Source organism: Lolium rigidum, chromosome 5 (assembly GCF_022539505.1).
Source record: "Lolium rigidum isolate FL_2022 chromosome 5, APGP_CSIRO_Lrig_0.1, whole genome shotgun sequence".
NCBI lineage: Eukaryota > Viridiplantae > Streptophyta > Magnoliopsida > Poales > Poaceae > Lolium > Lolium rigidum.
In genome coordinates, this window is record NC_061512.1 from 120,163,346 (window position 1) to 120,187,869 (window position 24,524).

General features: G+C 46.1%; 2 protein-coding genes and 1 long non-coding RNA gene across 5 annotated transcripts; 1 reads left to right on the forward strand and 2 right to left on the reverse strand.

Moving 5' to 3' along the window:
* Positions 1 to 203: 203 nt before the first annotated feature.
* LOC124656323 (phospholipase A(1) DAD1, chloroplastic-like) lies at positions 204 to 1,367 on the reverse strand. The gene has a single exon (XM_047195088.1). The coding sequence runs from the start codon at positions 1,365 to 1,367 to the stop codon at positions 204 to 206; it is 1,164 nt and encodes a 387-aa protein (XP_047051044.1).
* Positions 1,368 to 4,896: 3,529 nt separating this feature from the next.
* LOC124652372 lies at positions 4,897 to 11,829 on the forward strand. Of its 3 annotated transcripts, XR_006987692.1 has the most exons (4): positions 4,897 to 5,013; positions 9,507 to 9,616; positions 10,849 to 10,955; positions 11,045 to 11,829. It is a non-coding gene; the product is annotated as an uncharacterized LOC124652372 (long non-coding RNA). The 3 variants fall into 3 exon arrangements; XR_006987691.1 differs by having other exon boundaries at positions 9,507 to 10,955; XR_006987693.1 differs by lacking the exon at positions 4,897 to 5,013 and adding an exon at positions 5,023 to 8,875 and having other exon boundaries at positions 9,507 to 10,955.
* A 4,703-nt stretch (positions 11,830 to 16,532) lies between these two features.
* On the reverse strand, positions 16,533 to 19,502 carry LOC124652671 (protein TRAUCO). Its single transcript, XM_047191710.1, has 2 exons — positions 18,240 to 19,502; positions 16,533 to 17,029 (listed from the first exon to the last, which is right to left on the reverse strand). The coding sequence occupies exons 1-2, from the start codon at positions 19,219 to 19,221 to the stop codon at positions 16,755 to 16,757; spliced, it is 1,257 nt and encodes a 418-aa protein (XP_047047666.1). The 5' UTR covers positions 19,222 to 19,502; the 3' UTR covers positions 16,533 to 16,754.
* Between the last annotated feature and the right edge of the window lie 5,022 nt (positions 19,503 to 24,524).

Below are 24,524 nucleotides of genomic sequence, written 5' to 3' on the forward strand. Positions count from 1 at the left end.
CAAGACTATACTTGGGTTATTGGTATGTTTGTACTCTATTTTTTTGTCTTCAAAGCTGCCACTATATTTGTCCTATACCACGCGGCAAACTTGATGCAAAATAGACTGGCAACTAATGTCTTCTTGATATTTTCCTGTACAAAAGAATCACCACGTTTGTTAGTGTAGGGCTTTAGTTCTCTTTCGAGAAAAGGGGCTAGTACTCAATATGTGCATGCAGCCACGAGCTTGAGGTACAAGTCGAGGTGATGCGACGCGACCACGTTGCGCGGCAAATCATGGCCGGAGAGCAGCAGCTCCCGGCCGACGTCGCTGTACGCCCACCCAATCTTCGAGGCCATCCACCTCTTCACCGACCCGTACTCGTCGACCCATAGCCCAGGCACCTTGGTCACGAGGTCGTTCGAGTTAGCCACGCGGAGAACCTTGCCGCCGCTCGCCTCCAGCCTGCGCCGGAACGCCGCGTTGCCCACGCGCGGGCAACCGAACGACACGGCCGTCACCATCGGCGCCTCATCGTCCGCGTCTCGCGTTGCAGCCGCGATCTCGTAGGCGGTGAGCACCGCCAGCGCCGCGCCGAGGCTGTGGCCGGTAACGGTGATGCTCAGCGGCGGCATGCCCTTGCCGCTGTACTCGCCGACGATCCTCTGCACCTCGCCGCGCACCTGGTGCTGCAGGCTGCCATGCGCCTCACCGGGGGTGGTGAAGAGCCTCCAGAACCCGCTCTCCACCATCGGCTCCTCCTCCTCCTCCCTGGATCGCGGGGCCGTGGTGGTGGTCGGGAGGCAGGTGAGAGTGGAGTGGAAGTTGTCCAGCCACTCGCTGCAGGTCGCCGTGCCGCGGTATGCGATGACCACGTCGCGGCGCCCGAGCCGTTCCATCTCGCCCTCGTCAACGCACACCGCCACGTAGCCGATGTAGCTCGAGCTGCACGTGCACGACGACGGCAGCCAGCTCGGCGCCGAGCTAGACGCCGCGTGGAGGAGGCCGGTGACCGTGTAGCCGGTCTCCGGGATGCCAGACCGACGAAGCAGGGAGCGGGTTGGGAACCGGCAGGACCCGTAGGAGGTCGGCGCGCCACGTCCTTGGAAGTCGAAGCTTGCATACGCGGCGCGGACGAACTCCCCGTACCGGACGAGCTCGCCCCGGAGCGCGCCGTCCAGCGGGCTCAGAAGGCCGTCCCAGTCGCGGGCGCCCTGGAGCTCCGGCCACTGCTCGCCGATGCGCAGCGTCGACGACGACGGCCTGGACGCCGGCAGAGGAGGCGCGAAGGAGTTCTTTTCGGCGCCGCGGCGGCGGTTGCCAGTGGCGTTATTAAGTGCGACGCTAGGGTAGCAAGCATGCGTTCCCGAGATGGAAGCAGCCATGATCAAGCAGCTCAGCTCGTGGTATGTCTCTCAGCTTCCCGATCGACTTGACAATTCCGAGTATTCATCCATGTTTATATATGCATGGCAGGGAGCATGGATGAGAATGCAGGGAACCTAGCTAGCAGCGGCGTTCTTGGATTTGAAAACGGCGGGAAGTTGGCAGGTGATCAGTCTTCCGTGGCAGAGCTGCTTGCTGCAATTCGGGTAATATTTGCAGGGCTCCCAGTGTCCTCGTCTTAATTTGGGATTGGTTGCCAACCAAATGCTGTAGTCTTAGGACTGATCTTAGCACTTGAGATCCTATGATTAATCATATCTTGTGGTTGAGAATGTTACAGCGCAACTGTTAGTTAGCTTAGCACTGTTGCATTTTGCATGATAAGCACATGGACGAGCATCTTATTTCCTGTACTGGCAAGTATTGGCAACCTTTGTTAGCTTAGGTATATATGATAGTAAAGTCTGAAATAAACCTTGAACTCATAGAACCTGCTGGAATCAAACCCTTAACTTCTAAACTCTGACTCACTAAACTCATGAATCCCGGTCTAAAGATGTTGAAATCATGTTTCCAGACCGGATTGCTGATGTGGCACTAGTCAACACTGGAAAATGACTAAACATGCCACATAGGAGTGAGTCTAGTATATATGCCATGCAAACAACACCCTCACAATTGTATAAATGTGCAAAACATTACGTACAGTTTACACAAAGGACCTCAACTTTGGATAAAAGAGTTCAATACTTCAATGTGGTCCTTCTAGCAAAGCGTTCGCTCTGCTGTGTTCGTCGTCACCCAGGACGTGCACGCTGCGGCCACCACGGCTTCGGCTGACACTCCACACATGTCGGCCTCCATAGCGCTGCAGCTGGTGATGGTAGGCGTTGCGAGCTTCGCTTCGACACACATTGAGGTGACAACGTGTGTCATGGCGTCTACCCGCGAGGCCCTCCCATGCCACCTCCTTGGTGAAGATAAATCAAAGCAAATCGACATACTTGTTCTACTTCATGCAAAGCACGGGAAGAAGCATAAGTTGGAAATTCCATAAGGAAAATCAGATTGGAGGGTAGGAAAGGGCCTCCACCACCTCTACCTATCCATGAACACCACGTCCGAAGCCCCCACTAAATTTTAATTTAATTGATCTAATCCCTGAATTAGCAAGATTGATTCAAGTCCTTAAAAAAATCACCAACACTGCTAGTCGGAGCAGCGCAACCTGGAACGTGAGCTCAATGATGAGCACGTGGTTGCCGATTTGCACATCGGCCTCGCGCTTTATGCCGCACCCGCATGCGGCTATCTTCTGCATGAGCCACAATAGATCGACAACGATATTCTTGGCCGCATGGCCGCCGAACACCAGCCAGAGCACTTGCCCGAGCAAGCGCTCCATGCTAGTGGAACTCAGCACGTTGGCATAGGAACCCTGGTAGCGCGGTGGCCCCAAGGAGAGACCCATCAAGGGAGGTGGAGGCAGCGGTAGGGGAGAAGGCGCATTATCCTTTCTTCTGCTTATTATTATCGGCGTTATGAGATAGGTCAGGTCAGGGAGAGATATATAGAGAGAAAAAAGGATAGCCACGTATGTATAAAGAGAGATGATGGAACCGTTAGCACATCTGCAATTCTTAGGAACGGCCTAAATTCAACACTAGATCGGGATCAGTGAGTTTGGTGCTGATTTCAGGAATTTTAAGTTTATGGTTCTATAACTCCAAGATTATTTTAGACTTTACTCTCGATGAGAGTTGTGTTTTGACACATGGCATACTAACTTAAACAATATAATCCAACCAAACATTAAAGGAACAGTCGTGCCCCTGTGAAGAGCTTCGAAACCACGAGAATAAATAATTTATTTATCGAATGGCAAGTGTTGTGATCATGCCCACCAAGAACCGAACTCGAGTTTTAACCGGTCTCGTACCACTAGTATTACTGTTCCAAGCATATCACTACGAGCGCGTATGTAAGAGCATCTTCAAAAATCCATGTCAATATTTTAGTGACGTGGACAAGGAAAAAAGGAGGGAATTCATCCAGAATTCCAGGCTCAAATTCCAAGGGCTGCAGGATCACCAACCGGCACACGGTCTCTCATTTTTCCCCTTTCCTCTCTCTCTCCTCTCCCCTTCCTTGACAGCTTCTAGAGAGAGGCCGGGCCGCTCCCGAGCCTTCTCCGGCGGCTTTGCCGGCCAGAGATGGCGGAGGAGGGGTGCCGGAGTAGATAGTAGGCTTAGTTTTTTAGTTTTCGGCTATATGCCGGTAGTTTGGAGTAGGGCTTCGGGTTCTTCTGGCCAGACCCCGAGCAGCTCGAGATGCGGCTCCACTTCTTCTCTGCTCCGGCGGCCGGAGTGGGTGGTGGTGCTGTCTTCTTCGAGGATCTCCGCTAATAAGGCCCGATGTTGTTGCCTCTTGATCTGCTGTTTCTCGGTGCTGCTTCTTCTTCTCCTGGCCGGCCGTGGAGGCGAGGGGGAGGAGAAAGGTAGCTCCGTGACGGCGGGATCTGGAGGAGTGCGGGGATGCTTCTCCCTCCTGGTGCTTTGGCGCGGCCCGGGATGGGCGCTCATGGAGGCCATGCTCCTGCTTCCAAGGTGGAAGGGGCTGGATGGCGTCCCGATGGCGAATCCCCTCAATAAGCGTTGTCCTTGTCGCCCTCTCCCAGATGTTGTTGATGCCTCTCTACTCTCGACCGGCCGTGGCGGCGAGGGAAAGTTGGGAGGCGGCTTCAACTCATCGGGTGAAGGGTGGTGGAGATGGGATATTGGTGCTACTACTGTGAGCCTCTGTGCTCTCGTCTCAGGAGCTCTTCAGCGGAGGACCGACGCCGGCGGCTTCCACCGCCCTGCCTCTCCATCCTACGGTCGAAAGGCGACCCTCCTCAACCTCTACTTCCCAGAGACCAAGCAGTCCGAGGGGAAGATCAACTCCTCCAGCCACGACGCCGGACCAAGTGTTCGTCCCCGGCGCCGGTGTCAGTTTTGTGGCGGAGCAAGTCGACGACGACATCCATCAGATGCGGCGCTCAGTTGGAAGGACCTGATTGCTTTTTTCTTAATCTTTCTAGGATCTTTTCTGCAAACAGAATTCCCCTGTTCTGTAGGGGCTTCTATGTAAAATGTACTCGCCGCTTTGATAATACCAGCAACATCTAGGGTCTTCTGACCCTATCCCTGTTAAAAAAAAGAGGATCACCAACCAGCTGCCGAATAATTGGACCCACGCTGGGGGCCCATTAAGCGGCATGATCATCCGCGGCCCAGCACGGCCTGTTAATGACGTGGCTTATAGTCCAATTCGTAATTTGTTTTGTAGTCTCAAGAGAAAAAAAAGGTAATTTCGTCCGTGAAGGGATGTCGGGGTAGCGAGGCCACTTCCGGCGAGTTGCGAGACGAGCCCCTATCGGCGGCAATACCCCGCGCGGCGCTCGTCCTCCCAGATCCCGAGAGGCCAGCCCCGCCGATTCCTCGCCGGCGGCTGCGGCTGTGGGGGCCGGGGCGTTGGGGAAGCCGTAGCCGCCGGTCCGCGAAGAAGGAGGCGGCGGCTCCGGGTGGGGCGTCTACCTCGTCGCCTCATCTCGGAGACTCCGATCCTACGCGACTACGTATTCTTCACCACCGAATTCCATCGCCGGTGATTCCCCTATCCTTCCTCGCGGTTACCTTCCCCGCGCCTAGGTTATAGTTCTGGGCGGTGGCGCCTAGGTTATGTCTAGGTTTAGCATTAGGCGAAACCACCAGAGTTCGGTTAGTGATTGACTGCAACCTAATTATCCTGGGAATGAGGCTCTCTTGCTTCCGCAGTTTAAGTTAGTGTGTGTTGGTGATTCTGCGGAGAACAAGAGGAGATCTGATTTGTAAGCAGTAGGCACCTCTGGTAAAGAATTTAATAACAGGTGGTATTAAATAAACACATGTTTGCTCAATCCAATCATACGTACTAGACACGTGTGGCGGCATTATGCGTAATTGAGTTGTTATTTGCTGTCACCTGCTTGGCTTCACCATGCAAGGTCGCATCGTGTCTCTATGTGCCTGCGTTGCGGTGATCTACATCGGAACTGTTTTATACTTGGCATATATTGATATACTTTAACCGTATTCACCAACAATAACAGCTCAATTATCATATGGGCCATTTCCCTGAACAATATTAGGTGTCTTGAAGTATCCATCCTGTTTTTCTCAGGCTTGTAGAGTATACATGCTTGAATTGCATATGAAAAAAACAGGTGTTATTGTTGGTGAATACGGTTAGAGTATATGTGGATGAGAAGAAACTAAAACAACTTTTATCATACTGCATTGAAGTTGTGTTTCCATGTTAACGGCATGAGCCTTTTCTTTCTTGCTTAAGACACCATAATGGCGGCTTGGCAAGTTAAAATGAGGCTCCCTAAAGAAGGACCTTCCATCGCCGGTGATTCCCCTCTCCTTCCTCGCCGTTATCTTTCCCGTCCCGGTTATAGTTCTGGGCAGTGGTACCTAGGTTTAGGTTTAACATTAGGCGAAATCACCCGAGTTCATTTAGTGATTGACTCGGGGAAGGCGGAGTTGACCTATATTCATGCCGACGTTTGCTTGGGATCTAGTTACAAGACTGCAACTTAACTATTTAGTATCAGTTGGTGATTTTTGGGAGAGCAAGAGAAGATCTGATTTGTAAGCACCTTTGGTAAAGAAATTAATAACAGGTATTTTAACACATGTTCGCTCAATCCAATTATACTAGACATGTGTGGTGGCATTATGAGTTATTGAGCTGTTATTTGCTGTCCCACTTGGCTTCATTATGCATGGTGGTATGTCTATGTGCTTGCTTTGTGGTGATCTATAAAGGAAGCTCTTTATACTTGGTTTATGTTGTTATATTGTATGGTCCATTTTTCCCCGAACAGTATTAGTTGTCTTGAATTAGCTGACCTGATATTCTCAGGCTTGTAGAGTGTACATGATTGCGTATGAAAAAAAGGTGTTATTGTTGGTGAATACGATTAGAATATATGTAGACGAAAAGAAATTCAAACAGCCTTTATCATACTGCATCGCAGTTGTATTTCCATGTTACTGAAAGGGGCTTTTTCTTTCTAAGACTCCATAATGACGGCTTGACAAGATAGAAGGAGGTGCCAGAGAGTCCTTTGTGAGGAGGCCATTTTATCTCACATGACTTATCAAAGATTTTGTCAATACACGTGACAGTTACTCAGTTAGTAGCTGTAACCATCATAATTCTTCGATTTCAGACTGAGCTGTTACTCAAATTCCACATGTTTTAGCTTGTATGCGCAACTTGGCTTTGAGCGTCAGCTATTGAAATTTACTTGTAGCGCAAGGAAATTTGTCCCTCATCTTTTGCTATTACTAGAAGCTGTGTTGATTAACCATATCAAGTAAAGAAGCATCATGATTCATGATCTGGATGTATGATTTCAATAGTTGACCTACCTTCTCTAGTCATTTAATCAAGGTTTGTCGGCTAACTAATCATTTTGCATAAGCCCAGTGTCCAGTTTTTATTACCTTCTTTTCACGTAGAAATGTGTTGACTCCATAGTGCTTGTAGATAAATAATGTGTTGAGTCCATACGCCCAGTCTTTATTACCCTACATACATTTTTTTAATGAAAAACTCACCAGTTAATGTGCGTACCTTGCAAATATGCTTCTTGACAGAAGGTTTTGAGCTGGCAAAGTTACATAAAAACCAACCCCTTGTATTCCACCTTATTGTAGCAAACATACCACTTCTATTTGCTAGCTGGACGATTGAATTGGCAATTGTGTTTGTTTAATTGAAATATGGAGTCACCAGAAATTGACAAAACTGATTTTACAGTATTTGGTACTATATTCCTCCTTTTAAATTGGCAATTTTGTTTCTTTAATTTTAATACATGTGTTTCCCCCTTTTTGTACGATGAGTTTTACACAGATCGACCTAACTTCTCTTTCAACATTTTATCTTCTGCCCAGAACATGTTAAAAAAATCTTCCAGTTCCAAAACATCTGCAGCATGCTGATTTTTCATGTCTTTTCTTTGCTTCTGGCTTCGTTTCGTTCTTTCTTGATTCCCAGTTGAGAGAGTAATTGTTTATTGCCTTTTAAGAAATGAAATTGTTGACACGCTTCAACAAGCTACAGTATGACATTTTACATTTTAAAGGTGATCATAGTCTAACGGAGATTAGTTGTCTCTTTTTCTCTGATGCTGTTAAAGATGCATAGTAACACTTGATTTGATTTGTGTTGTGTCTAATTGTATTGCACATTTTTCTTCTAGAGTTTTGGAATCTTCTATTTTTGTCCTTTGACTCTGGGTGTCTTGTCAAAATTTTCGAACAACTTTGATGTTCCCTTTTGAAGGTGGTTATTGCTTTATGACATGCTCCTCTAAATACTCCCAGTAGCATATATGTTGTGTTGATTCCAGCGTGTTAGCGTGTTTCTTTTCAACCTTTTGTTTTACAAGAGTCCTGTTATTTTCCCTTTGTCAAAGCATATGTATTCTTTCCCTATTTACATAAAATCAATCCACTGTTTTTTTTTCCTATTGCAAGCTTTTGATCTTGTTATTGCTATTTTGGGGTTCTCTTATGTATTTATGCAAATCATGTGTAACCTTATATTACAGGGTAAATTTGATATATGTCATTTCTAAGTTCATGGTTTTGAGGAACACCGTTACTATTTTTTATATTTAAAATATAACACAAAGAAGTTTGCATACTTAGAGATATACCATTACACACCATTTAAGGTCATTCGAGAGCAATCATACCTGTATTCACTTAGTATTTTTCATAGGGACGAATATCCATTCGCTTCTCCAAGCTCATTACAGACAATGTCAACTTGAGCAGACTTTGCATTGCCGGAGTCCCTGATTTTGGTCTGTGGAGTTTCAACTTGCGTCAACTGAACTTGCCTGATCTATTTGTTTGGGTTGTGGCTTATCTGGTTGGCACTGAAGCAACTGGTATTTTCATTGGTTTGGCCCAGGAAAGGCTCATGTATGAAAGAAACAACTATATAAATGGGAAAATTACAAGATGCAAAAAATTGTTACCTACCTAGTTATTCAATCTTAACATTTTGTTTCCTTGGTAAAATTCTCAAGTAACTACATAGTCAATTATATGAAAGACATATTTTTCACTAAAACTAGTCTAAGGCATGATTACGAAACATATACGATTAGTTTTTGTCATTGACCTTCAGATTAGCTGGAATTGAGCTTCCACTGCCGTGATTGGCCTTGATCCAGTAGAGCTTGTGACACGTGCCATAATTGGTGTCGAATTATTTGTTGTTGCGTGGTGTTTTTCTTACTGTCTTTCGTTAGAGATTCTTGGTGTCAGGATGGGTGAGTGAACCACCAACACCGTCACCAACTCCAATATTTGTAGTAGTATACTATAGATGGAAATTATGCCAAAGAAAGAAGCCTGACATACTGTTCTTCACTTTTGCGGCGGATGGAGGGAAGCAATAGGTAGAAGTTCGATTCTTGTCTTCTGCATCTGATTTGAATTATTTCTCCCTCTTTTCTGTTTGTTATGGCCAAACTGCCAGTCTAGCCTAGTTTTAATAATTACGTCCAATTTGACATATATACCATATTGAGAGTGTATTGGGAAGTACAGAAGAGGTATCTTGTCCCTTTCGAAATGATTTAAATGGAAATATGAATTCAATACTCACTGTTACATATTGGAACTATGAGATTTGCCAGCCCCAACACTAACCTTGTCGGTCCCACTGCCCACTGTGGTACTGCAATTAATACAAGTATCTAAGCAATGAGAAAATTTTATTCTAAATGTTGTTACCTACGGAAATTCCCGAACCTTTCTCAAAAAAGGGTTATGGCATGCAGCTGCTGCTCTATATTTGTCTCATTGTACTTTGTGTTGTTGTAGGCTTTCTTTGTAATATTAGTCCTTGATATGGTCAATTTTATTATGTTAAAATTCTACTGCACCACATAAGAGTGTCACGTAATTCTATGATGTTTGAACTGTTGATAATGTTCAGTATCCCATTTTGTAAGAAATGTCTTCTTCACGATATCATGTTCTGAAATCCCCTTGGTATATTTTTTTGTTGAATTTTTTTTCTTTCAGATGCAGCAAGGTGGCACCTTAATTCATGGACAACTCTCCATATTGATATTGTTGAGTGATCTATTTGAAGGACAATGAAGGATTTTCTTTATACAATGTGCATCTATCAGGTCACTTACGTTACTCTCATTTGAATCATCTGATAGCCAACTTCGCAATAGTGCACATACATACGCGCTTGCTGAATTTGATGCACTCTCTAGGTAATTTATCACAACCAACGTTCACAAGGCAGTGTTCTGTTCATTTATTGCACTTCGATTAACAACATATAGCATGATAAACTAGACAGTTCTTTTTAGTTCCTTTGATAAGAAAACAAGTAGCATCGGAAACTTCCTTTGCCTATTCAAAGTTTCAAACACAAAACCGACAAAGCAGTGTGTTGTTTATGACAGTGGCATCGAGTGCACATATGATGGCACTGTAATTCTATAATGCTCCCTGGAGCTACATATGTACATTATGTTAATAGAGGGTTGCTTCACAAGTCACAAAATTTAGGACCACTTATATTATCTCATTTTTCAAGAACTAAACTGTGAAGTTTCATGGAACGCTACACAGAATCCATCTTCTCTTGCTAAAAATGGAGAACAATATCTTGGGTTCTTGGTATTATGTTTTATATGGACCTCCAGAGGTGTTCACAAATGGCTTTGCTCCAACCCGTGAAACAGTCAGTACAAAAGTTTAATCTAGCATTTCTACTGCCGTCACATTTAATAAAAAGAAATAGAACTAGCGCATTGCAGCCAGTTTCGGCCACTTTGACTCAAACCTGTACCTGAATGCTGCCCCTATCAAGTTCCAACCGCAACACGGCAAAGGAAATAAAACAGATCTTTGACATTACCCTACTAAACAGAACAAAGCACTGGCATGCACTTACCCAAACAGCCATGCCGAAAATATAAATATATAACCTAAATTATATTTGCCAGACTTAGTTCATCAGCCTTATGGATTTTGAATTGATTTTCATAATTAATTGATTTAGCAAGTAGGTCCCATGTCCAAAATATTTAGCACAACTCAAACTTTAGGTTGCTCTGTAGACAATGTCAGGATTGATCTTATGAAGGACCAAACCACTTTCTTCATCAGGCATACTTCATTAACATGGAAATACAACTTCAGCAGTATGATGGGTAATGCTGATTTTTAGTATTTCTCTACCAACTAGCTGGGGCAAACAAATCCTGACATTTTCTACAGAGCCATCATACGGCCAAAATAGAAATATTTAATTGTACTCTGAACTCACAACTTTAACTGAAAAACCTGCGGAGAGTATTTTGTCTTCTTAAGATTCATGCAAATTCAAAATATTATCTTTCAGGTGGTAGAAGTGAGTAACCATCACCAATTACATCATCAGGAAGAAGCCAAACATGGCGGTGCTCCGAAAATACAAACAAACTGACATCGTTCAAATTCCAGCAACAGGTTTGGTGAAGTAACAGTAACAGAAACTTAACCTAAGTAACTTATTTCCCTATTCAATTTAATTAATCATGATATCTTCTTTTGGGTAGCTGCGGCGACTTCTTCGAAGGGATTTTGCAAGGCAGATAGGTTCAAATGACATGAGCTGGGTTGATGAAAGTCTGTCCATTCCTGTAAAAAAAAAAGTGGCCACAGCAGTTTAGTGGTAAGATGAACTCTTACTCAGATACAGGAAACTACCATAAGTACTGTTAAATAGGCAGTAGCACTTCAAATAAAATGCAGTATCCAGAAGAGACAATATGCAATAGTCAGGAATGGAGTACTCCCTCCGACCCATATTACTCGCCAGTAAAATGGATCTATCTACAATTAAAATGTATCTAGATACATCTACATTAGTGTCAAGTAATATGAATTGGAGTACCATTTTTCTATTTAACTAAAATGGGGCAGCACATGCCCTTTTTAAAGTAAAAATACAAGTAGGTTGTAGCACTTGAATTTCAGCGGGCGAAAACATAGCATCTGGTGATGTCAGGATTAATGAGGACCTAGATATGCTTACTCTACAATAGCAAGATGTTCTAACGGTTGTTAGACTTGTGTTCTGACAAGGAGGAAAAAGAGCTAGGGTTGGTGGTGCCAGAATTTTGAAGAAACGGTGTCAGATTATGTAACCAATGCACTTATTAAGGGGTTGACTATTTTCCACAACCACTTGAGATATACTGTACATGTGTTCGTTAGAAGTTCTGTTTTGGATTTGCTATTTCCACTTGAGTAGACTATCTACAATTTCTGGATAAATGCTATTTTGTACAGAGATATGCAGGAGAGGCAGTATGGCTCAGAGGGCTATTTTATAGCTGCATTACCTGGCTAGTTGCTCTTGAGACATGACTATTTTTTTCGCTTCAGTGTCCATTGATGCATTACTCCCAGAATCGTCATTTTCTTCAAATTTTATAGATCGGCCAATGTAAGAATTGTCATTTGGTTTTTTTCCTTCAGTGTCCATTGATGCATTACTCCCAGAATCGCCATTTTCTTCAATTTTTATAGATTGGCCAATGTAAGAATCGGCATTTGGTTTTTTTGCTTCACTGCCCATTAATGCATCACTCCCAGAAGCGCCATTTTCTTCAATTTTTATAGATCGGCCATTGTAAGAACTGGCATTTGGTTTTTTTCCTTCACTGTCCATTGATGCATTACTCCCAAAATCGCCATTTTCTTCCTTTTTTATAGATCGGCCAATGTATGAATCGGCATTTGGTTTACTGTTGTCAGAATTGACTATGATATTAGGAACCATAGCACGACGCATAGCTCCTGCAAAGGCACCACAAAAGTAGAGGCAATGATTGATTAAATAAAAGAGTGAACGGACATGCAACATTCAGAAGATAAGTTTTGCTATGCTAAAAAAAAATAAGACAAATGTAGTAACTAGACCCAGCGATTGGTGTTTCTTGTTTCTGGCATGCTCTGCGATTAGTGCCGAAAACAACACATTACACATGTAACAACAGGTCCATGCAATCTTTTCTGTTAACTACATAGTGACAAATAGTGTATTGTTTCATTCCCAAATATTTTGGGACATGTCTAGGTTGTCTTTGGCACTGAGTATAATCTAGATTTTCCAGTGTGCATTTGCCTATTTTCCTGTCTGGCAAACCAACTTATTGCTTATGTGTGGCTATTTTCTCACAGTAGATAAAAAAAAAAAGTTCTGCACACCACAGTTCAGTTCAGCAACCTTAAACCGACCCCTAATCAAGTAAACGATACTTGTTTGCAATCATCAAGTCAGTAAATTTTGTCACAACACAAGCGAACGTCAAACTGCATATGTTATCTTAACCTATCAGTGATCAACAACTTTATGAATTCTCTCGGCTTACAACCATGCCTCCCATTGTCATTGGCTCATTTGTAGCATGTGTGTGGCCCAGCCCATAAGTGTCATGTGGACTACAAAGATATATTTGTGGTGCAATATATTGCAATATATCTTTGTAGTCCACAACCAAAATCTCCAGTATATGGGAATGAGTTTGAAGTGAGTTGAAAGATTCTGACAATAACATACTAGAGAGGTGAAGCCAAAGGCTTGACTAGTTTTTTTAAGGGTTTAATTGCGTCCAACAGACACAAGTAAAAAAACAAACTTCAAGAAAAAGTACACTAATTAGTTAGATGTTTACCACCTTGATTCCTAGCCTACCTACGTATTTATAATCCACTCACCAATATATAAAGCCCATGCCAAAATGGAAAAAGTTGATACAAGCTGGTTTACTTGCTGTATAACAAATTGAATCTTCCATATGCTCATTTTAGTTAGATGTTTACCACCTTGATTCCTAGTGTACATTTAGCCTTGGATAAAAATTTGTAACACTCTTTTCACATACCAAACTGGTCATGCACTGTTTTGTTTTTGCCTCAATTGGGTCTATAAATTTGAGCTATATTTTTTGAAGAAGAAAAACTGCTCTTAATTTCGATTATCGGTAGTTAAACATTAGTATGCTTTAAGTTACAAGAACAGAAGGTCTTGGGCTTTGAGTTGGGATCAAGTCAATGTAGGTTTGGTTTTAGTTCAAAGTAGGATTGGGCATGTCAATGCAAGCCATAAAGCTCAACTTGAAAATAGTTGAATCTTTGAACATTGTTTGGCTATTATTTCCAGTGAATGTTAAGAGAAGATTGCATTATATTTGTTAGCAAAATACGTATTTATTTTTCATATTGTAATCCCAACATTTCCTACAATTTAGGACCCCCTCCGTTTCATATTAGCTGTTAATTTAGTACAAAACGGAGGGAGTAGCATTTAGCTCGGGTTTTCTCACCGACCTAGGGATTTGCAAACCCTAGCTCGAATCACCTCAACCCTCATGGTCCCCATGATACCAACTTATATGTATTGTACTTGTGAATGGCAATATGAAAGCATGAAATTTAAAAACAAAATCAAAAGTAAAAAAACACACCTAATCACCAATTTAAGCTGATTGTTTTCAAGTACACTCAATCCATAATCCTTTGATTCTAATTTCTAGGTGTTTGAAGTAGTAGATAACAATCCGAACATCCAAAAAGGCAAACGCTTCCATTTAAAATTCAAAAGGTACAACTGTCCATGGCCTATACCGAGGCAAGATATAGTTCATGTTCCCTCAATTCTGAACCAATTTTTTTTATTTCATTTACTCCTATTGATATTTTTATTACAATCCAATTTTTACAATAAAATCTATTAATTGAATTTTTTTATTGGTGCAAGTATGCATATTTCTATGTGAAGACAGTTTTGAACCTCGTGCCTTCAATTTCCATCCATATTTTGTCCGAACTTCTTGTATTCTGTATTATTAGATCGTATTTTGTATATCCAGTTTTGTAAACCTACAATCCAAATAGTGGAGCCAAACAGGTTCATGATTTTCGGTTAAAAACATGTTTGGATTCTTGGTCTATCAACCCCCTCGTTTCCAAGTTTCCAACTTGTTGTACATAGTCCAAAAAACCTGAAACTGAATATCCAATCAGTTTAGTCAGTGACTCCATTGGAGCAACGCAGGACAACTAACTTAGGTTTGGTTCTTGCTCCCCAATCCCTTTAGCTTATTCTATTTGTTTTAGTAAGACTACGATCCAAAAATTTTTTTTTGCAAATTTCTATTTTAAATACAAAAGCAACTACCTAAGATAGGTGCCAAGACCAGTCACATTATGCACGCACACAAATCATAACATGGTGAAGCAATATTTGTGCGGAAATAGTCACATACCCCTTGTTTTTGTTGAATATCTAATAACATGGTACCCCTGCAAAGCATTTGCTTTGGTTTTCACTTAGTTCAGCTTGCGTTTATTCTAAAATCAAGTTATCATCCATCCTTGAGGTTTTTTCTCTAGAAAGGGATAACCTCAGCCTCAACATCAGTTGATGCACATAGTAAACAGTAAAGGTTAGATAGGATAAGTTTGCTAACAACATCGTATAGAGATCAATACGGAAAGTTACAAAATAAAAAAGAAATTTCTCACCTCAATGTACAAATTTGATTTAGATTAAAAACAATTGTGACATGTGGCATGATACAACTTGTGCAAGCGTTGCTCCAATTTTTCAACATTTTTAGGTTCTACCTACTCCTAAATTCCAACAACAAAGTAGAAGTGGAACTCCAAATTTCAACAAAAACATCAAAGCCCTTTCCCCCGAACAAATTGGGTACGCTAACAAAATAGTTAAGAGGACACGCTCTCATGTAAAAAAAAACATGTCAAAAAGCGGACACGCTCTAAGAGCACCCGCATTCTCAAACCTAGGGCGATTAAAACCTAAACACCTCACAGACCTAGTGTGATAAAAAGCTGAGCACCGGCACCTAGATAAATAAAAAATATTTTTTGAATGGGAGTTGCTAGTTCTCAACTAGCTGAGAACTAACTTCATGTTTAGTGAAATCCTAAAACATTTGATTTGCATCGTGATTCATGCTAGTTATGAGTTGAAACATGAGTTGCAACTGAGATTTGATGACATCATCTGACTGAGAGCGAAGTTAGTTCTTAGTCAACTGAGAAATACAAATACAGTCACACCCTTTTTGAATTGTTGCGGCACTCCTTAGCACATATCAGTGGTGATAGAAGATGTGGAAAACTAAGAGAGACAAATGGACAGAGCAAACTGTTTGCTGACTCACACAAGCATGGCCTAATTGGAATACAGAAATTTCAAAGGAAAAAATTCAACTCCTGCAGAATTCAAAAAACGTGTAAGAGTGCCCTGGCAGCTCCTTGTTTCAGTGCCCTTGACAACCATAACATTGGCGTTGCTCCTACCGTGATCTATAGAGCTGGTGTGACTTGCAGTGCTTGATCAATAATGAATTGACGCAGCTATACTCTTTTGCTGAGCAAGGTATATGTGCACAGTGTCTAGGTTCACTCATGCATTCGTGCCAAAGAAGCAACAAACAGTCAAAGTAACAATCTGAATATTTGAATAATATGAAATCTGACTATAACTATATAATAACACATCAGATAGCAACACTCGGGTATTGAATTCTGTAAGTAGATTTTACCAAAGGACTGCAAAGTGGAACAAGAACTGGATCGATCTTCTCGTTGCATCTGACACCACACGTCAATTCGTACTCCAATCTAAAAAAAACATACTGCAAACTTCAGTAGGTAATCAACTGTGTTTGGACTGCTCGATCCCCTCTAGCTGCCATTGCTATGGTCTTACGGACAAGATAGATGTGCAGGGTGATCCTGCTTGAGAAGCTGACCGCCCATCTTTGACGTGCCGTATGATATCACCGAGATGTTCCAACAACAGTCGTCCATGACATATTCAACGTCACGTAGGGGGGCGGTGGTAATCGCCATCGAGGTTCATGATCTCGCGGAGCAATATTGTGTAACTTAGATCCTAATAAGAGCTGGTAACCGCACCGTATCACACATTATAGTCAGATAGCAGTAATATGTTCATGAATAAATTTCACAATGTAATTAATAAACAGACTACAGCCATCAGCATGATTGCTGCTCCTAATTAACCAGGAAGCAGTAAAATATATTCAGTAAAATTCTCCATGGTAATCAAGAAACCAGTGACAGCCATCAGCCTGTTTGCTGACTTTTAACTAGGATATAAAATAAGTTCATCAATAAGCTTCGACACAGTAACAACAACAATAGCTACTCAGACTCCAGGGGGTATATGTTCAACGCAATAATGAAAACAGCACGATAACTACACTAACCAGCCTTTTCCACATTACCATTTTCAGCAGGTCCTTCATTCTTCAGCTCATATGCCTGGTAAGGCACCTCACTCATTGGCCGAGGGACAGGGCGGCCTGCAAAGTCTTCAGGGAAGAGCGCGAAATCAGGCCCAAAGTTGAACCTGACCTCACTACTTGGCTCACCAGGCATTGTGTACATTGATGCAGCTGGGTAGTAACGTCCTCCAGGAATGTCCTCAAAGGCGGTGCCTTGGCATACCCCATTCTTGAAGAAGACAATCTCACTTCCTACATATGCATTTATAGATTACAATCAGTAATTCAACAACAAGCCAACGGCCAGAATTTGGAGAAGTTCAGAGAGCAGGTGCTAGTAAGTGGTAGTGACATGCAAGTGCAATACAACCATAGCTAGGATTCCTGGTTTCAAAATGCAAAACCAACTATTTAAACAAGAAAACATCTTCCATGCCCATGCAGGCAAAACACAGTCCAATACAATTTTACAGAAGGTCAGCTGATCATTGTATATGTGCTGAACACCCAGAAATAAAAATACCCAATCAGGGCTATAATAGGGGTAACTAAATCCCTTTAAGCATTACTGGTGATATTTCTGATTCACTAAAAGAAAAAGCATATTTTTTATCCATGCAGGATAACATAATGGAAGCTAACATGCAAGACACGAAGGTGCTACGATAGACTGATATGCAAAAATAACATGAACAAAAGTTAGACACTTAGACTACATCGTCATAAATTTTGAATTCACACCAATGGGCTAACTAAGACACGGTTTTGTTTGAAAATCAGAATGGGCAGTAGCAACCAACCAGCATAGCTTTGATGTATCAGGGGTGGTAAGTAGTGTGATGTGGAGTGCACTTGTGCAGAAGGGGAGCAAGGGTCATTAAAAGACTACATTTTTTTATGTCTGAAAGACTATACACCATGCTTAACAGAAATCAATTAGGTAAATTCATATTAAGAGTTGACAGCTGCTGCGCTTTAGGAGCATGGCAATTATTCTGCTTGATTGCTTTTCCTTTCATGTTTTGGCTAATGGACGGTATGCGGCATCCATCATTATGCTTCTGCGTCAAATGCCTCTCCTCCATAGTTTAGAGGAAACAATATCGCCTACTAAATTGACTAGGCAAGATGCTCTGTATACTTTGGAAACATCACAGCATGAATGAGTGGATGAAACTAATTTCCCACATGTGCAATGTAGATTTGAACCGATTGACTTCTCCTAACGAAGTGCATAATTGCTGCACACAGTGATTTATTAGAATTTTCTAGTATGTATGTCTAACACTAAAACACATACAGAAACAAGTAGCCATATGTACATTTAAGAATTACTGTCTTAAATGTGTTATCCTTATAAGACCTAAATAGTTCATTCCTGCAGTTGAGCATAGAACATAAAACTTTTTTGAGAGAAAAAAACATAAACATTTGAGAGAGGGGCTTAACAAGAATTACTGACCAGGAACTGGATCCGCCATCTTCTTCTCATCTTTGGCAGGTTGTGCATGGAAAGGCATCCCCTTATACTTAACCAGTTGAGGTTGCTTGGGCTCATACTGCTCCCCCTGAGGCAGAGAAATGTAGAAGCCCAGGACATCTCCTTCGCCATACGGTTCATTAGCGAAATCGTCCCTCCAGGCCTTGGTGACCTTGGAGCCATCGACGTTGCGGTAACTGAAACCGTACCCATCGGCTCCGACGGGTGTCTGGATGTCAGCCTTGCTGGTGGCCCAGCCAAGGCGGGTGCCGCCCATGGGTGGGATGCGCAGGACCTTGACCTCAAAATACCAGGCGCCGGACGCGACGCCGCGGGTGGCACGCACCATGCGGTAGCCCTTGGTGCCGCTGGCGGTGAGGCGGTCCTCGGAGAGCTCGATCTTCTCGGACCTGTAGACGCGCGAGAGGAGGATGGGCAGGTCGGGCCCGTCGTCGTTGCGGTCGGCGGCGAGGCGGGGCGCCGGGGTGAGGAGGAACTCGTCCTCGCCGCAGGAGGGCCTGGGGCGGCCCCCGGCCCCGCTGGAGCTGGCGCCGGCGCCGCCGGAGGCGGCGTGGCTGGGCTGCTTGGCCTTCTTCTTCCCCTTGCGGGAGGTGGGCCTGGTCCAGACGCAGCTGCTCTTCTTCTTGGACTTCTTGCTCGGCGGGGCCGGCGGCGCGAGGGTCATGTGCTTCCTGGCGGCGCCCGAGGGGTCGTTGATCCCGTCGTCCTCGAGGGCGTCGTCCATGGCCGCCGCGTCGGGCGGGGCGAGGGCGGAGGCGTCGGCGTCGGAGGGGGTCGCGGCGTCGGAGAAGGGGGTCTCGGGATCCGCAGCGGAGGCGGGGGTGTCGGGGAGGTTGGGGGTCCTGGCGGCGGCCTCGGGGGTCGGGGCGTCGGCGGGAGGCAGGAGCGGGGCGGAACCGGACGGCGGCAGGATGGCGGGCGAGGGTGGGGCGGCGTCGGCCATCGGGGGAGGAGGAGCGTCCGGGAGTCGGGATTTGGAGGCGGAGGCGGCGCTAGGGTTTGGTGTGATCTGGGTTCTGGGAGGCGAGTGTTTGGATTCTGGCCGTGGATTTTGGCTGTGGGTTTTGTTGGGGTTCGCGAGGAGGAGCGCGAGGAGAGGTGTCAAAGCTTCCGTTTCCGGTGCCGGGATGGCGACAAGTTCAGACGTCAGGCGGCGAGAGACGTGGACGGTGGCAGCGGCGCAGTGCGGTGGCGAGGAGAAACGCCGGAGGCATGAGGCGCGCCTCAAAGGCACAAGCCCTGCGCGCACGGCCTTGAATTAGGGTGCGTGTGATAGTAATATAGTATGTCTTTGCTACAAGACATCTTCAGCGACGCGACGTATTTCGGACACCCAAATTGATATGGGTATACTTTATGAGTATATCAACGGTATGGCCTAGATCCGGCAAGCTCGGGTGGCCTACAGACGGTGATGTGGCATGTGGCCCATCGGACGGCCCAGTTGCTGAAGATCCTGAAGGATGAAGTCCGGCCCGAGAACAGAAGCCGGATCCCAACCGACCTACGAAGGAGGCCGGATCCGTGAAGGCCCATGAAGTATCCGGATCCAGACACGTTCTTAGAGGAAGGCGGATCCTTGACGTACACGGCAAGACAGATGTACCGTAGTTAGGCAACTTGTATTCCGGCTAGGACTCTCCATGTAAACCCTAGATCCGGTGCGCCTTTATAAGCCGGATCCCGGGAGCCCTAGAGGCACAACCACAACTCATTGTAACAACGCGAAAACGCCTAGATAATTCCGGACAAGCGTAGTAGGCCCCGTCATCGTGCGGGTGTTCTGGAGCCGGGTAAATCGCGTACCACCGTCCCGTGTGCACTCCGCCCTATGGCCCCTACTTCTTCTCCCCTCGTGAGGATCCCTCCTCCGAGGCACCGTCGATTAGGCAACGACGGTTGGCGCCCACCGTGGGGCCGGCGGCGTGCGGAGGCCGGAACCGGGAGGGTTCCGCCATGGTAAGCTACGACGACACCATCGCTGTGGGGCGCGTCCTTTACGCCGGAAATCTTCCGATCGTCCCTCCGGACGAGTGCTGGATTCCGGCTAAGACTGACCCCGTCAAGCTCTCCATCATCCCAGTTGGCGGCATACACATCTTCATCGGCGAAACCGTCGATTCCGACGGGAACGCACTGGTAAGTAGCGCTGACGCGACCGCCGCTGAGCAGGACGCAGTCGCGAAGATCCGATTCGAGATGCGAGGAACTTCCTAAGGAAGATTCCGCCTTAGATCCGGAAAAATCAAAACCCACCCAATCCGCCCCCGAGCGAGAAATAAAGGTGGAAGACCAATGCAGATCCGCCTGGATCTCCCAGGTGTTAGAGAAGCAAAGGTGTCACTTCGTACACTTCTTAGCCCATACCGCAGGAGCCGCCCCTCATGAAGTCGGAGCAGGCCCCATGCAGGTTGAGGAACCGGAAAATATTGTTGCTCCGAATCGGCGGGAGGTCAGTCGGAGAAAGCGAGTGCTCGGGGAAGAATCGATCATGGGTAATCTAAGCCCAATTCCGGGGATGCCCCCTCCATGGATATCGAAGAGTTCGATCGCAAGGTGAAGGAATACGGATACGGTGATCAGCCCGAAGTTGAATCCGCCCAGCCTAAACAGGTTCTCGCAACCTTGGCGGCGCTGGATCAACGGGAATCATAGGATGAAAACACCCACTCCGACCCACAGCCATCCCGTGCAGGATCTCCGCTCTCGCGGGAACGTCCACACAAGGAAGTCCTGTCCCCAGAAGAACTGGTTGAGCAAGCAGGCATGGATGCAATCGCACATTCAGATATCCTCAACAAACCCATAACCCCTGACGATGCCGCAGATTCGGAGGCTCTAGAGGCCAAAAGGCAGGAGATGCTGGCAACAGCCCAGAAAATCGCCAGAACCGCAGCGGCAATGCTGGATGAAAGGAAAGAAGCCGCGCATTTCGTGGAAAATTTCCACCAGCGAGAGCTTGAGGTTGACGAACAACTGGTAAAAGTCAAGGAGCTCCAGCAGAACACTGGAAAGACAAGGTCACCGAGCTTCAGCGGGAGGCCGATCAAATCAGGCGGGATGCTATACCTCCCCGGAAGATTACCTTCGCGACCCCCACTGAGCAACAGCCACTCGCAACTCCAAAGGATAACATGAAGAAGGCTGCGGAGATCTTGAAGAAAAAGACCGAGGAGATTGACATCGACTACGTCCGTACGCTCGTTGCCTCAGCAATGAAGCAGCAGAGCAAGGCAGACACTTCGCGCAAGTTGGAATCCAACCCGGATCATTGCATCTCTACCGCGCAGAAGGACGTCTATGACAATCGCCATCGCGATGACGAATCGCGAACCGGATCGTCGGAACGCAGAAGGAAAACCAGAGAGCACCCAAATCCAATCCCTGTACCATCAAAGACACCTCCGTCAGATCCGAGGAAGGGAAAGGATGCGATGTATACTGGTAGGAACAAGTACCGGAATCCCTCACCTCCACCCAACGTATACCCGCGTCCTCCACTTCCTCGCCGCCGCAGTCCAGTCGGAAACACCAGGCCTCATGGTCCGGTGGAATCAACATCCGCGACAACGTGCCGCCTCCGAGGAAGAGAGCGTACGCCGGAACCCCGCCGAAGCCGGAACAACGATCGAGAACCCGAGCCTAGGAGGAGTCGGAACGAGGAGCGTGACCCGGAGCCTCGCAGAAGCCGGAACGACGAAGGCAACCGGCACCATGGTGAAGGCAGCCATCGAAGCCGGAGTCAACATCGTGAAGGGCGGGGAGAGTCAGAAGGCGGAAGCAAGAGGTCGCATCGGCCCCCTCGCAGATCTCCCTCACCACCACCTAGCGGTGGAGGCGGAGGCGGCGGCCAGAGATCTCGCTCTCGCTCAAAATCCCCCCGCCACGGCTCGCGTGACGCGCGGGAACGTCTCAATGAATACAGAACTGACTACATAGGCCCAAAGTGCTTTGGTAGGATGATTCGAGAGGAACCGAACCTCAAGCTACCCGGAAACCTGAAGACCTATGATGGCACAGAAAGGCCGGATACCTGGATTGAGGATTACTATAATGGAGTAACCTTTGCCGGAGGAACCCCTAATATTGTCTGCCGCATGCTTCAGTTGTACCTTGTGGGTCCAGCCCGGATCTGGCTCAGCGACCTCGAGAAGAATTCCATCTTTTGCTGGTTTGACCTGAAGACCGCTTTTGAAAAGCACTTCAGGGGCAGCTACAAGAGACCTGCCACGACAAGCGACTTACAGGCATGTATCCAGAAGAAGGGTGAAACATCAAGAATCTTCCTCACCCGATGGCTAGCAACCAGGAACGAGTGTGAAAATGTTGATCACACCACGGCTATGCACGCCTTTATAGGTGGACTACAAAGAGGAGGATTGCTGCGGCACAAGCTCACTTGCTTGGCTAACGCAAACAAACTGACTTTGGATGACATGATCTCCATCGCCAGTGATCATACTGCCGCCGATGATGACGCAGGCGGAGATCTAGCAGCTACAGCAATTCCCCTACATCAGCAAAAGAAGAACCGTGATAACGGTAACACCAGCGGCACTAAGTGGAAGAATCCACCCGATGACCAGAAAAGTGGCGGATCCGAGATGATCGCCGTAGCCTTTCAGCGCGGAGGTCAAGGAGGTGGAAGAGGTCGTGGTCGCCGAGGCGGAGCCGGCAGGGGCCAGCAGCGTAGTGACGAGGTCACCGCTTCCGGATCCCGCGCTCCACAAACTTACGAAGAGTACAGAGACATGCCATGCCTGGCCCATCTGGATCCGGCTACGGGGAAGTCCACTCACACAAATCGCAATTGCAAGTGGGTCAACGATCTGAAATATGACCCGGAAGCAGGATACAAGCGAGCCCGAAAGCACCGCCCACGCGGCAAAGGAAGCAAGGGCAAGAACAAGGACAAAGAGGAAGACAGTTCCGAGGCAATGGATGAGGATGACGCTTTGCCGGACCTCAAAGACGGATTCGCAGCAAAATCCAACCCCTTTGGCAAAAAGAGTGTAGGCGCGTACCACACCTTCCTCAGAACCCCAACAGTCAGCGCAAGCAAGTCAGCTTTCCGGATCCTGAACGCCACAGTCCCGGCTGTGCCGCAGTATGTCAGGTGGTCGGAAGTCCCGTGCACGTTTGATAGGCAGGATCGTCCTACCATCATGCCGAAAGAGTGTTACGCCTTGGTTGTAAGTCCCCGCATTGACGAGTATGACTTCTCCAAGTGCCTCATGGATGGCGGAGCCAGCTTGAACATCATGTACCTAGAGACTCTGGAGCGGATGAACCTTACTAAGGAACAGCTTAAACACAGCAACACTGAGTTTCATGGCGTGGTTCCGGGTAAAAAGGCAAATTCCCTCGGCAGCATCAGACTTCCCGTGGCCTTCGGCGATATTAATAATTTCCGCGAAGAGATGATCACGTTTGAGGTCGTGCCCTTCAAGAGCTCCTACCACGTCATCTTCGGCAGGCCCACCTACCACAAGTTCCACGCAAGAGCGTGCTACATCTACAACAAGCTCAAGATTCCGGGTCCAAATGGTATGATTACCGTATCCGGAGACTACAAAAAGGCTCATGAGTGCGAGTTGGGCGAAGCCTCCTTCGCAGAGTCTGTGATATCTGGAGAGGAGCTGAAAGGCTACAGAGCCACGGTGGATCCGACTGAAATGCAGACCACCAAGAAACAATCTCCGAACAGAAAAACTCCTTCAAGGCCGCGATAGAGACCAAGAAAGTCAACTTCAAGGAAGGGGACGCTACCAAGCAGGTCTCGGTCGGAGCCAACATGGACCCCAAATAGGAAGACGCGCTCGTCGAGTTCCTCCGCGCTAACATGGATATCTTCGCATGGCAGCCTTCTGACATGTCCGGAGTACCAAGGGAACTCGCCGAGCACTACCTCAACATAAACCCGGGGGCTAAACCGGTGAAGAAAGCTATGCGATGCTTTGGAGATAAGAAGCGCCGCGCCATAGGAATGGAATTAGCAAAGTTACTAGAGGCAGGTTTTGTAATAGAAGTTATCCATACTGATTGGGTCGCAAATCCCGTCCTTGTACCCAAAAAGAATTCTGAAATACTAAGAATGTGCATCGATTACTCCGGCTTGAACAAGCATTGTCCGAAGGATCCATTTCCCCTGCCGCGCATTGACCAAGTCATTGATTCGACGACAGGGGCGGAACTTCTGTATTTTCTTGACGCATATTCCGGGTATCATCAGATCCGGATGAAGAA